The sequence below is a fragment of the Onychomys torridus genome, chromosome X, assembly GCF_903995425.1.
Source record: "Onychomys torridus chromosome X, mOncTor1.1, whole genome shotgun sequence".
Lineage (NCBI taxonomy): Eukaryota > Metazoa > Chordata > Mammalia > Rodentia > Cricetidae > Onychomys > Onychomys torridus.
In genome coordinates, this window is record NC_050466.1 from 121,201,581 (window position 1) to 121,217,121 (window position 15,541).

General features: G+C 34.9%; 1 protein-coding gene across 1 annotated transcript in view; it reads left to right on the forward strand.

Moving 5' to 3' along the window:
* The window catches only part of Nrk (Nik related kinase), a 100,172-nt gene that overhangs the window by 54,558 nt on the left and 30,073 nt on the right, over positions 1–15,541 (forward strand). The window contains exons 7-15 of the mRNA XM_036175669.1: positions 197–287; positions 2,501–2,631; positions 5,090–5,144; positions 6,460–6,538; positions 7,532–7,707; positions 9,453–9,516; positions 9,938–10,184; positions 10,221–11,102; positions 13,553–13,651. Of these exons, the coding sequence (XP_036031562.1) occupies positions 197–287; positions 2,501–2,631; positions 5,090–5,144; positions 6,460–6,538; positions 7,532–7,707; positions 9,453–9,516; positions 9,938–10,184; positions 10,221–11,102; positions 13,553–13,651 (1,824 nt within the window). The remainder of the gene's footprint in view (positions 1–196; positions 288–2,500; positions 2,632–5,089; positions 5,145–6,459; positions 6,539–7,531; positions 7,708–9,452; positions 9,517–9,937; positions 10,185–10,220; positions 11,103–13,552; positions 13,652–15,541) is intronic.

The following is a 15,541-nucleotide window of genomic DNA, read 5'->3' on the forward strand; positions in this document are numbered from 1 at the left end:
AAGTAGTATTTCTGGGAACTGGTTGTAATCATTCCAGCTTAAAGAAAGAATTTTGTTTGAAAAACCAAATGTGGACCATTTTTCTTAACAAAAGCTTTTTTTTTCTCCAAAAGGACTTAAAAGCACTACTAGAAAACTGAAAAAAAATATGTATCTATATACTTACCTGACTTTTAAATTGTGTATGTATGTACAGGGCTTAGCTCACCTTCATGCACACCGAGTAATTCACCGGGACATCAAAGGCCAAAATGTGCTGCTGACTCATAACGCTGAAGTAAAATTAGGTAAGTTCACTCTGGCAAGGGTTCGATGAGGTAGAAAGTGATGAAAAATGTCTTTGATCATTTCAGTGCCAATATATTATTTGGGCTTTCCTCAAACTTTGGCAGGAAATTGGCATGAAAGTAAAAAGGATATGCCTAATGATTTCTTTGAAACTGCAGATAAACTATCTTTAAATATAATATGAATTGTACTTTTGGGTCATGTATTGCTTTAAACTATGTTAGAGATAATTTTCATACTTATTACAGTGATTGAATTATGTAAGGTGTTAAACATTTAAAAAATATTCTTGCCCATAATAGAGCTGTATTTTGAAGACTGCAAATAACTTTCAATTGTTTAGACATAAATTGCTTATTTGCATTTATTCCTTGAAAATACATTGATCAGAAGTGAGGTTGCAATATTATGGAAACCAAATTCTGAATTTCCCATTTTCTTGCTAAATAAACAGAACCAGAGGAGAGATTTGGGTCATTAAGAATATTTTATTGAATATTTGTGGAACAAATGAGATAGTAATTGTGTGTTCTTGAAATGACAGTAGTTTTGAGAAAATGTACCATGTCTCATTTGCATAAACTACAGGACTGGCAACATAAACTGCACTGAAATACACATTTGAATATACAAAATTGGATACTGCACTGTCAAACTATTTTTACCCTATATTCACATGCTTGGGTCAAGTTGCTGGTAACACCAAACATTCTTAACATGAAACAGAAATTGCAAGAACAAAGTGTCTTAAATATCTGTTTCAAAGTCTATTCACTAATGTAGATGCACTTTATTCATGAGGCAAATCCTTACACACTTTGATTTTGATTTTTCAGATAGCTTTGTTTTAAGCAATATACATGAACGTAATGGTAGCCACAGAATTGACAGCAGAGAAGACATTGTAAAGTGATAGTAATATTCATAATATATTCATTGTATCATTAAAGAAAATACAAATTATTCTATTTTGCTTTTGGTCTTGTTGTTGCTGCTGCTGCTATTATTTTGAGACAGAGTCTCTCTGTGTAGCTCTGGCTATCCTGGAACTGACTCTGCTGACTTGGTTAGCCTTGAACTCAGCTCCTCTGGCCTCTGTCTCCCAGTGTTAGGATTAAAATTGTGCACCACCACACCCAGCTTCATTGCTGAGTTTTCAACTCTACATTTTATCATAATTTTCTTTTCCTTTTAAAAACTTGTATTTTCCATGATTTCTTCTAGATTTTTACTCACTTGCTTTCCCTGCATATATGGGATATATCAGTTTATGGCCTTCCTAGCTATTTATTGGCTTTAAAGTAGGCTATTAGAGAGAGTAGGAAGGTTGAGCTATTATGTAAAGAAATACTTTTTTAAAGTTTAGATAGAGACCAAAGATCTTCAAAAATATTTGGAATATTCCTCCCTCTTGTTAGATACTCTCTGAAATACTGCCTTAAACTATTAATTTTGTTTCATTTTTCTTTGATTCCACTAAATTATCCAAGCTGCTTTTCAGTTATTTTGTTCACCATCTTCCAGATTCCCAGAAACCATTATAAATTTGAAAATCTACTTCATATTTCATCCCTGTCTTATTGTTTTTGGAATTAATAACCCCAGTCTACTTCAGTCCTTTTCTGTCTGTTTCTCAGGATACCATACTAAATATTTTCCTACAATGTATCCCACAGATGAATGAGAAACTGAACTTTTATAACACAAAACTAAGATACAGACAGTCCGGATAATTCTGTACCTGATTCAGAAGACCCGAATACTTATTTAACTCATATCAGGAATTTCACTTTTCCTTATCAGTGGAGCTGGAGTTTCAGATGTCAGGCATGAGACTTCCTAACTGTTAACAGTACTTACATTAACTAAGATGTGGCTTGTAGTGCTATTTATCCTCCAGCTTGGTGGCACTTCCAAGCTCTATATATGCCATATGCCACATTTTAATAATCAGTGGAACTTTACTTTTAATATTCATGATAAACATTTATCCAAACCTACATAAAATTTATAACAGCACTGTTGGGTCTCATTCCAACATAAATAGCAGCTAAAGCTCATTTCCCAGTATTCCTGGAGAAGACTTCATGGTAAAGTTTTCTGGGCCAGAAAGAAAATTTGTTATCCATTGCGGCTTTCGTATTGCCTTTCCAAGTTGAAGCAATAACTTATTGAGATTTGTGTTCCTGATTAATTATTTTGACATATGTAGTGGATTTTGGAGTGAGTGCCCAAGTGAGCCGAACAAATGGAAGGAGAAATAGCTTCATTGGTACGCCATACTGGATGGCCCCTGAGGTGATTAATTGTGATGAGGACCCAAGACGCTCCTATGATTACAGAGTGAGTATGATAGTTCAGACAGTGAGGATTCAATTTTGAAAAAAAAATGTTGACTACATTTATCTCATTTTATTTTTTAAGATTTATTTTATTTATGTGTCTGTGTGTCTCCGTGAGTGTATACACACATTTGTGTGCAGGTGTCCATAGAGGACAGAAAATAGCATGGAATGCCCTGAAGGTGGAATTATAATTAGTTGTCTGCCAGGTAACCATGAGTGCTGGGATCTGAATCCAGGTCTTCATGATTAAGCAACAAGTGATTTTAACCACTGAGCCATCTCTTTAGCCCCAACTATCTTAATGATAAAAGGATAAAAATATCCTCTTCCTTTGAAGTAACCTCTAATCAGAAATAGTAGTCTCTATTCCTATATGTGGTTTCATAGTATGCATAAGAATAATATTTTCTAATAATGAAGACAAAGCAGAACATTGGCACCTTTTCACACTCTGGAGGGAATATCTACCTCAAGTTGTTGGCAACTTCTTTATAAAAATATATTAGATGGCTTTATTTGGAAATTTAACTTCCAAGAACACAGGCGTTTCTAAACTCAATAAAATGAAGCCAGGACTGGGGTCTCAAGACTGTAATCCCAACTACTTGGGTGGTTAAGGCAGGAGTATTAGGCCTGTTTGAGCTACAAAATGAGTTCAAGGTCAGCTTTGTATCAAAATTAGGAGTGAAAAATATGGTTGATGATACTGGCCAGTGGGTCTAACATTCATGAGGCCCTACATCTAATCACCAGTTCCACATGTAAACAATAAATATAAGGCAAATAATTAATCCTTGTAAATTCAAAAATAAAAATAATAATTTAATTACTTGGTGTACTGGAGAAAATCTTTGGCATTTGGCTCATTTCCAGAACCACAGAAAATCAGTGGAATAGACAAATGAACATTTCTACTGAAATCTCAAATTGAAATGCACATGTATACCTATATGTATACAAACAAATATTCCAAAAAGTCAATATGGAAAGGAGCAAAAGTCCCCATTTGCTAGAAACTAGAGAAACTTCTCTCACTTGCCACATCATAAGTCTTCCAAACAATTCACTGTGACCTCCTTTTACAGAACTTAGGACTCAATACTTGAAATCAATCAATTTACATTTCATCTCTTTGCCACTCCCTCCAATGCCCTTTGTTTGTTCTGTAAAGTAATTATTTACTGAGAATCTATTGCACTTTCCGCACTACAGTGGGAGATCTGAAGACTATAGAAAGAAGTCTCTATAACTCATTTACTACATGATTTATGTCTGTATCTATTTTACAGACTTTCAAGTAATTCAACTTGTTTTTATTATTTAACCAAGGCTCCACCAATAGTTAACTATTTTAAGGGTCAGCCAGTATACCTCTAATATGGTGCCCTTTACCCTTTTCTAAAGCTACATTTTATTTAAGTATGGTATCTGTGCTCATTCACCTGCATGCTGTGTGCATGTAAAGGTACGTATGTAGAGTTCAAAGAAAAACTTGTAGAAATCAATTCTCTCCTTTCAGCATGTGGATCCTGATGATTGAATTCAACTTAGCAGGCTTGACAGCAAATATCTTTACCCACTGAACCATCTCACCATCGCCTTTGCATACTTTGAAAAACCAAGTACAGTTGATAATGGTGGAGATAATTTATAAAAAGCTTCATAATGACTCTAAGTTCACTTGATTATATTCCAAGAGCTAATGAAATATGTATCAATGATTTATATAAAACATACCAGCAAATGTGTTTTATATGTAGCATAATTTGTATATTAATGTTTAACTAATAAATTATTAAATACATGTTTATTAAATATACATATGTTATGTACATATACCCATGTATATGTACATGTGCATGCATAACAATCCTGTTAAATGAGTGCAATTAAAAGGCATTCTACAATAAATGAAATTAAGATACACAGAATTAAATTGCTGGACGGTGGTGGTGCATGCCTTTAATCCCAGCACTCAGGAAGTAGAGGCAGGCAGATCTCCATAAGTTTGAGGTGAGCCTGGTCAACTGAGTTAGTTCCAGGACAGCCAGGACTACACAGAGAAACTATGTCTCGAAAAATCAAGACAAAACAAAACAAAACAAAAAAGAAGAATTAAATCACTGACTTAAAATCACACGCTGTGGATCTTCATATTAAGACTTCTATATAAAAAGTTACTTTTTACATTTAAAGTGCAGCAATAGTCGAACTGTAGCCAAGATGAACTTTCCTTTCACTGAATATCATCCCTTATAAACCTATGGTACAGTGAGGTGCTGGCTGGTCACAAACTCAGATCAAGCCTTTCTGTAACTTCAGTCTCTAAAGAAACTTTATTGTAGAAAACCGATGAAATGGCTGTCACATGGATATCCTATCTCACCCAAAATGGTTTTGAGATTCTTAGTACTAATTTCCCACTTTAATAGTAACTTTCTTGCTATCATTTTTAGAGTGATGTGTGGTCTGTGGGAATCACTGCTATTGAAATGGCTGAAGGGGCTCCTCGTAAGTACAAATGTTTGATATCATTGATCTAGTTCAAAGATTGTGCAAGTATATTTTACAAATTTGTCTCTCTAAAATGATGCTAACACTTGGAACAGTCAGCTTTTATTTGGCTACACTTGTGACATATCCTGTACCAAACCATAAATGGTCATGTTTTCAATGGTGACCAAATGTTTTTGTTAAAAGTCATCATATGTAAATATATGATATATATCTTATTATTTTATGTTTCTTATGCCTTATCCTTTGATACCTACTTTCTGTCCATCTCTTCAAATTCAGAATGTGATAGTTGGCATTAATTCTATTTTAAGATTTTAAGTAACAGATCAAAAAGGGACCAAAGAGAAAAATCATGGGCGGGCAGAAGAATTTTGCATAGAGCTTGAAAATGGCAAGCTTCTTTAGAAAGTTGAGTGAGGGCCAGGAGATTCTGAGCTCACAAGGAGATAGGCCGTCTGCCTAGATAATTAATGAAAATTGCTTTAATCATGAGCAACTCTAGATAGCCTCACTATCAAACATTTCTCTTTCACTACTATCCTGTATTGCCTGGAGTATTTACTCTGCCTGAAAACGATACTCGTCAATTTAACTGCAGCAATTTTCTAGGTTATGATAATTATCATCTCAGAGGGGATAGTTTTCCAAAACCACAATTATCAGATGGTGTCTTCCAAGATTTAGGTAAGAACATTATCATCCTTTGATCTTTTGTACATCAGGTTCTCCCAGAGAAAATGAAGAGGAAAAACTTAGCAGGGAAGTGGTGCTTTGCCAATAGAAAACAGAAGCTTTTTTAGTTCTCAGGTTATATGTGGGGACTTAAGCACTGAGGCTGGAAGATTTGTGGTAGCGTTCAAACACCATAACACCACAGGCCACAAGTTGAAGAGATGTGCTTCTAAGCCTCTCCTTTTTTTGTGACAGTGTGAATCTTCTGCTTGATGGTGAGCAGAATATGGACAGAAATTTCTCCTGTATACCAGGCCAATTTACTTTCATCTGGACAATATATTTCCCTAGTTTTGCATTCTCCTGGACATTGTATAAAGTATTTTAATATTATTGACAATTTTTCTAATAGCCATTTTTAATTGATTTGTTAAACCTGGTAATGGAGACACTGACTTAATGTAAGGTTTTTATTCAAACAAAATTTCCTCTTAGTTGTTATACATTTATGTATAACTGTTCATCTCTTAGTGTCTATTTAACAGGATATGTGAGTGAGCACTGATACTATGAATGAGCAGTAAGCTCTGCAGTTGCCCTTTACTTTCTTTCTGAATTCATCTGTTTCCCTTAACAGCTCTGTGTAATCTTCAGCCCCTGGAAGCCCTTTTCATTATTCTACGGGAATCTGCTCCCACAGTCAAATCCAGTGGATGGTAAACATGAATTTTTTAAATATATTGATTTAGTAGTTTATAACAAAGTTTTCATTAATTTGGTCATTCTTATTTCAATATTTTTGTCCTTATTCCAGTATCTTAACTTGTATGTCTAAATAGCCAGTTTTCATCAAGATATACATGATTACCTAGAAATAAGTAGTATCCTCTATAATACATGATGAGGATATTACAATCTTTTCATTAATAGACATTTTCAGCTGCTTCTATAGCAATGAGGTAAAGCAATGGCACCTGAAAGTGATATTTTTCATGGTGTCTAGACATGCAGTCAGTAATTCAGATATGCAGCCCTATTGGTTAGACCATTATATTAAGCATCCATAAACTTGAAGAACTCCCTCTGCATTGCTACAGGCCAGGCAACCATGAGAATTCTGTTCTATGAAGCAGGTTAATCCAGTTAAACTCTTGCTTACTATTATATTAGTAAGAGGTGAGAATTGTTATTTCATTATTGGCACTTTTTCTGAATCTCTTTACACAGATTTAAGCTTTTGGACTGTATTGTTTTCATGTGCCATTTTACAAGCTTAGTTTGTCCTGGTTATCAATACCTTCTTTAAGAATCATAGTGAAGCCTCTGTGGTAGTAATTGTTTGAAGTAAAACATTCTGACTCCAGAGGATGACTGTTAGAGCATATGACCAGCCCACACTCCCTGACAGCATATGCCACATTAATCTTTTAATTGCCATCTTAGTACATGAGCTTTACCATGTACACGGTGCCAAATTCATTGAAATTTCTGGTGTCGAGTAGAAAAGTTTGTTGACTTCTGTTTCTGAAGTTTAAATGACCTCATTGTATAATGCATATTGTTACGACACTGGATATTTGCTAATTGAAAGACAAATATAAATCGAACATGTCTTTCAGAATATTTAACCTTGAAGGTAGCACAGTAGTAGCATAGGAACAGTGCAGTATGTGACAATGTATTTCATCTGTATGCTTCATTTATTTCAGGTCCCGTAAGTTCCACAATTTCATGGAAAAGTGCATGATAAAAAATTTCCTATTCCGTCCTACATCTGGAAATATGCTTCATCACCCATTTGTTGAGAATATTAAAAATGAACGGCACATTGTGGAGTCATTGACAAAACATATTACTGGAATCATTAAAAAGAGACAGAAGAAAGGTAGAGACAGCAAAGTTTTGTATCATTCACATAAGAGATTTCATTTGTTGGTTTCCATTTCATGTTTGTTTAAGAATTTAACTGATGGGAGCTGGAGAGATGGTTCAGCAGGGAAGAGGTAGGTCCTGTGTTCAGTTCCCAGCACCCATGTCAGATGGCTCATAACCAACTTCAACTCTATCTCATGTAGATCTGACACATCTGGCCTTTGTAAGCACCCACACTCACATGAACTTATACACACACACACACACACACACACACACACACACACACACGTAAAAACAATCTGAAGGTTAAAAATACAGAGGCTTTTGACATTTATATTTTCAGTGCTGTATGTCACTAATTCACATGATTATCTCTTTTGTGAACATTTATGAAGTTATTCACCTTTTTCTATTATACCTATCAAGTATTCATATTTATAAGACTTAAGCCTCAGATTCAAATACAATTTTGTATTGTGGCTATATTATTTTAAGTAAACTTCTAAGTAAAGAAATTTAATCAACTCTTTGGAAATAAATGTGTTCATAATTGCACATTTAATGACTTAGTTTTGAAATAATTTGTATATATCACGTGAAGTTAATTTTATGTACTAATTACAAACTCTGAGATATAATTAAAGAAGATAATTTATGTACACAAAGGTAAGCTTGCATTTATTGATGCCAAAAGTGACAAGATTATTTTACTCAATGTAGGAGAAAATACTCAGGAAGCTCCAATTTCATATTTTCTAGAATTTTCTGCATTTGATTTCAGGGACTATAGACAGGGTCCAGAGTAACTATGGAGTGAAGAAGAGGGAACTTGAAAAGGATAAAAAGCATGCTAACATCTAATCAACTGTGGCAGTGACTGCATTATTGCTTGTCCCATCTACAAAGTTATGTGTCCTGTTTCCAAATGGGGAACTAGAGGGCACTTTATGATCTTCTGATAATGAAGTTATTGGGACCAAAATCATACAGGTCAGCCATTGCAAATTGCTACAGGAACATCTAGAGTTACAAGATTTCAAAAAATATTACCTACAGGAAAGTTCCGTTTATTTAGAGATTACTCCATAAATGTAATTATAGCTGTCCTAAACAATTTGTAACCGGGAACTGAAAGAAAACTCTTCCATTTTTAAGATTCCACATTTCAGTAGGAACAGCACAGCTGATAGGAAAGAAGAATGCTATATATTAAGTATATAACAAGCAAAGGCAGACTACTTAGAGCCTTGCATGAAGAACTCCCTCACTCAAGGTGGTTACCTAAGTGAAAAGGACTTAAACAACTTCATGGACAGCCAAGGTGTTTGTACCACTACAGGCTTAGGATCCTGCATGTAATTAAGCCTCTTCTGGAGCAGACTTGGGAGCATCAATGACCATATTGGGTAGCCCAAGTGTTCAAGGCTGCACAGGTCAAACCCACACCATAAAGTTGTTCTTATCCCTCCCCACCCTTTTATTCTATTCTGCCTTTTATCTCTTTAGAACTCTTCAGACTGCCAAAATTTTTTTTCCTTATGCCCAGAGAAACTAATTTGCCTGAGGTATCTGCACTGTGTTTCAAAAGTGTACTTTGAGAGTTGACACCACCAGCAAAGTATGTTTGAAGAGCTGTCTTATTTGTTACTGTCTTACCTGTATGAATGCACTCTACATCCTGAGCCTTAGAAGCTGCTAAGTGACTAAGGAGAATCACACATTGTTTATGCATTCTTTTCTCTTTTTCATTATAAGACATACCTCTCGTCTTTGAAAGAGAAGCAGCTATTAAGGAACAATACGCCACAAGGAGATTCAGGTGTGTTGGGAAAACTGAATATATAATTAGATAGCAGCATGTTACCTAAGAAAATAGGTTTAATGCTATTGGCTTCTGCTCTAGACAACTTAATCCTTTCTGGTATAAAACAAACAAACAACAAAACCAGTATACTTCTGCTTCTATGAGATATTATATGAAAATATTAGACAATTTTGTTACTATTCCAAAATGACTGAATACATATCAATAGAATGATCATGTGGAATACCAACCTACATTAAGGATTTAATCCATTAGCATTGCACATATTACCTAGAGAGACTATTTCAGACATTGCAGGAATTATTTATCTTTGCAGAGGGGGGCTCTATCTTTTAAAAATTAAATCAATTCTCATGCATGACCTAGTTCCACTGAACTCACTTATTAGATACAGTCATCTGTGTGTTTATTTTAGAGGACCTTCTTGCACTCATGAACTCCTGAGAGTGCCAACTAGCAGCAGATGCAGACCACTTAGAGTCCTGCATGGAGAACCGGCTCAGCCAAGGTGGTTACCTGATCAAGAAGAGCCAAGATTCCAAGCGCTTCAGCAACTGCAGGGGGCAGCCAGGGGAGTTATGCCTCTACATGCTGAGGACAATACACCCAGGCCTTTACAGAAGCAGGCTCAGGCACCACAGCGCCTGCATGTGGCAGCTCAGGTGTTCAGGCCATTACAGGCTCAGATTAAAGCTAAGGCATCCACACCTCTATTCAAGCAGATTCAAGCACCTCCCAGCTTAAAGAGAGCAGCCCGAGTGCTCATGCCACTCCCTACTGAGGATAAAGAACCTGATCCTTCAGAGATACAGGCTGCCATACCCAAAGAACAGCAGGCCCAGTCTGGGGCCTTAGAAATAGGACAGCTTAAAGATTTGGACCAGGTGCCAGAAGAATTTCAGGGACAAGATAGAGCACCTGAACAGGAGAGGCAGGGCCAGGCTGCTGAACAACAGCAGAGGCAGAATCCAGTTCCTGAGCAGAATCCGGAGCAGAATAGGGCACCTGAGCAGCCAGAGGTGCAAGAACAGGCTGCTGAGCCTCCACAAGCTGAGATTGAGGATAAGGAACCTGAGGTACTCCAAGTACATGCCCAGGTGTTCCTGCCTTTATTGTCACAGAACCATCATGTGCTCTTGCCTCTTCACTTGGATACACAGGTGCTAATTCCAGTAGGGGAACAAAATGAAGAGTCACCTCAGGCACAGGCCTGGGCTCTAGAGGCTTCACAGGCTATTGGTGCAGTTCAAGCACTGATAGAGGGACTATCAAGGGACTTGCTTCAAGCACCGAATGCCTATATCTCAAAACCACTTGGTCCACTGCAAATCTTGCTGGAAAATTTGTCATCCAACACGTTTTACACTCAACCAGAACAGACACGGAAGAAAAAGTCAAAGGTTGCTAGTCTAAAGCAAGCACTGGTGAAAAGATTATCACCCAAGAGGTTCAGGGCAAAGTCCTTATGGAGAATTGAGGAATTTGCACTTTCAGATTTAGAAGCCAGCAGGAGACGGCGCCAGCGTAGATGGGAGGACATCTTTAATCAGCATGAAGAGGAACTGAGACAAGTTGAAAATGTAAGAGATTTTTATATTTTTCCTTAGTCAAAACTATTAAGAAAATGTGCTAGTTAATGCCTACAATTTTCCTCCAGGAAGCACAATGAAATAAATACTCCATGCTCTACCAAAGTTTTACTAATTTGTACTTCAAATGAATCAGTCTGAAATCTCCAGATAATTGTGATCAAAAGAGGAAAAATTGCTTTAATAATACAAGTAATGGTTTAATGTATCTCTATAGGAGTTTTGCCTTAATTATTTGGTTTGTTTTGTTTCACCAATTATCCCTTAAACCAGTAAAAGGATAGCATACAAACACTTAAAATAATTATTTTAACTCTTGAAACACTCCTAATTTAAAATTCCAAAGTTGCCTCCATTTTTATTCCTCAATATGTAACTTTCTGGGACTAGAGATATGGCTCTGAACACAAGAGAATTTACCGCTCCTGCAGAGGACATAAGTTTAATTCCCAGAACCCCCCATGGCAGCTCAAAACTGCCTGAAACCTTCTGTCTTCCGTGAGCTTCTGCACACATGTGGTGCAAATAAATTAAAGTATACACATACACATAAATAAATATAAATTTTCTTTTAATTTGAAGTTGCTTATTTGTTATTTCTTGCCATAGAATGATGGACTGCACTGTGTGTGTGTGAATTGCATTTATTTGTACTTTGACACATTTAAATTGAGATTAAAAAAAAACAAAAAGTCACTGACTCAGAGATTAAGAGCACTTGCTCATTCAGAGGACTCAGGTTCAGTTCCCAGTACCACATGGCATCTAACAGTGATTGATAACTTCAGTTTCAGAGAAAATCTGAAACCACCTTCTGGTCTCCACAAACACTATGCACACACATGTTGGCAAAAATAAACATACAAATAAATTAAAATAAAAATAAATAAATATTTTTAAAAATTATAGCAAAACTAATTTCCAAAGTGCTCTATTTGTAGTTGTCATATTTATTACTTGTCTTTTTAATGCACCTATGCTTTTATGCAATTATTCAATGATATGACTGCACAGACCAGAAAACAAGAACTTAACTTCTCATTTAGGATCAGTCAATAAAACTTCACTACTTCAAAACTCCATATGTAGATGAATAAAATTTGACAGGCTTTGTTGAATTTTATCTGGCAATATTAATCTGATAATGAATAGTCTGTAAGTTTGATAAGCAAATTAAGGTCAGGAAACATTAGGAGAATAGTTGTTTTCTAATAATTTTTTACTATTCTTTGTATAAAAGGAATTATTATATGATGATTAAACAGTTAACCACATCCACTTAAATAATAACTGATGTAGTGATTACAAATGAACCTTGCCTGAGTATCTAGATAAGTAATTATTTAGGTGTGTGCACACTAAATCAATTAAACAATTGATAATTCCCTGGCGCATTTACATGAGACAAGATTTTAAAAACCAGAAAAAGAATGACTCAAAAAAAGAAATAGATGCATCACTCCCAGAATAAAAAGAAATAGAAATCACATGCAGAAGAGGAGACATGAGTCTGAAATGGTGGTATGTAGCATGAATTAAGGCATCTAGCATGCTAATGACTGTTCTCAATGAGCACTCTTAACCAATTAGAGCTAATGGGATTTGCATCAGTGAACGAGACTTGTATTTATCCTGGAAATATGCTTAATATTAGCAGAAGAGAACATACTTACTGACAGTGTTTTGGATATATGTATGTATATGTGCGTGAGTGTGTGTGTGTATGTATGAGAAGCTATTTCAAAATTTAAATAAGTCAGTGAACAATTATTACCATCCTATGAGCCTAGGTTCTTACATAGGCATTCATATCTTTATATGTATTCCTTAAAAGTAACTTAAAAGAAATAAAATTCTTCATACTAAAGACATAGTTCTTTTGAAATACATGAATATGAAATATATGAAATTTAATTAGAATTTAGAGACATGTGTGAGTGCTTTGCCATATTAGTCAGGAAAAATGAATACGTTTTCCTTATAATTGGACTAGATAATGTTGGTTGATTCATTTGATTGAACAGTTTCTTAACTGAGAGCTTAATTTAAGGAGGAATATTTGCACCTCTGTATAGATCTTCCTCTACTCAGGACCAAATGTTAGAATTTTAACAACTCACCAAATGTGAAAGTTAGGTTGTGATTATGTGCTAATCAAGTGTTAAATCGGATTCTTAATTTAGAACCATGGATAAGCTTCAGGAACCCAACAGCTGGCCTGAAAATCTATGCAAATGTGTTTGACTATATGCAGTTTTTGTGAGCATTCGGTACCCTTCCTCTTCTTGAAAAGGGATCCTTAACCAAAAACTGTTAGAAGCTACTTGTTTAAATAATTTTATTTGGAAATTATTCATCACAAATTAAGATGATGATGCTGTTGTTCCTATCACTTGCACTCTCACAGTCATTTAAAGATTTATATGATTTTTGTTTCAAAGGATAAAGAAGATGACTCATCAGACAATGATGAAGTGTTTCATTCAATTCAGGCTGAAGTCCAAATAGAACCATACGTTCCAAATCCTGCAGGAAATGAGGTAAATTTCTCAATATGAGATGTTATGACATTAATAAGTACCGAGAAAAGTGCCCCTTAAACTTAATGCTCTCAGGATCACTTTATAATCTTAAATATTGAGAATTCTATAAAGCCTTTTCATTACGTCATTAACTACCTAACTTACTGAAAATTAAAATAAAAATAAAAATATACAAATACATTTAACATGATAAATAAATATAAATGAAAAATATTTATCTTGCCCAAAATATTATTATAGGGGTGTCATTGTCTCATATTTTCAGATCCTTTTAATCTGCCTTGCTTAATAGAAAACAGCTGGATATTCATATCTACTTCATAATTCAATCTGTGGCCATATGGTGTTTTGCTTGAAATATATGTGAAAGAGCAGGCTTGTTACTTATAGGTTGCTAGAAAGGGAAATTTTGTATAAAATTTTCAGATAATTTTAAGTGTTGTAGATTTTCCTTCAGACACTTGTGCATATTCTTTGGTAACATGCCCAAACTAGACAAATAGAATCTAAAATCATATTCATAAAATTTTGTATAACTAATTAATTTATATTAATGTAATTAATTTGTATATTAAAATCCATTGCAATATCTTGTACTATGAATAAATATTTTACTTATACATGATTTCTAAATTCATGTATTCATCGAGTGGAAAATATTAGTACACAGATTCTCCCAAATGTTTATATTCCATTTTACAATATCAAAACAGCACTACCAGTTTTACCAGAAATGTAATTGTGTATTCATAAGCTGTCAACTACTCAGTAACAGATACTAATTTACAATTTTACCTTGAAAGCTCATGTTTTTATCATTGCTGGCAATTGGCATCACTTTGATTTTTCTTAAGTTTGCAAACTTATTTCATTTAAAATTTCTAGCATATGCACATAGTTCAAGTAAGAATGCTTTTCAGTGACTTTTTAAAAAAATACAGTATTTCATATCAAAATATGAGTAGTTCATGTGGATAACCACATGTCATCCTTTATCCTGATAGTGTCTGTTCTTGGTACTCTATTAGTCACAAATCTGGGTCAGTTAATCTATGATTCATTTTCTCACACATGAAAAATTAAATGATTACATGTCAGGGTGACTTCTGTTTTGATGACCACATCAAATAATACAGTATTCATAACAAATATTTGTGAGACTGAGGATGTGAGTTTACTTATTATTTAGATATGGTAGCATTATCATGACTTGAATTCCTAACAGCCAACATCCCAAATTATTTTTGGTCACTGAGATTAGTACATGAATAAATAATACTAACTTTCCTCTGGTGACGGTGGTTTAGGAGTCACATTGTTAACAATAAGCACAGATACTTCACAGGAGTCTACTATGAAATTTGTCAAGACTTTTGAAATATAGTTTCTCAGATACTAAGTCTTGATTGACTAGTTAAGATTATTGGGGGAGTTTTTTTGGTTTGTTTGGTTGGTTTGTTGGTTGGTTGTTTGGTTTGTTGGTTGGTTGGCTGTTTGGTTTTTCAAAACAGGGTTTCTCTGTGTAGCTTTGGTGCCTTTCCTGGAACTCACTCTGTAGCCCAGGCTGGCCACAAACTCATAGAAATCTGCCTGCCTCTGCCTCCCGAGTGCTGGGATTAAAGGTGTGCACCACCACCCGGCAAGATTATTGTTTTATAAATACTAAATATTTACAGAAAGAAGATAAGTGGGATTGTGTCAGTTCGTGAGAATAGTCAGTAATATCTCCCTTGCCACCTTAATACATTGCCTCGCTTATATTCCCAGATGGTAGTTATTGACACTGAGCAAGACATGGAATGAAATAGCATTGTTTGGTTTGGAACATGTTTTGTCTTAAAATATGCAATTCACACTAATTATTTTCTGTCTTCCATTTTTAATAAC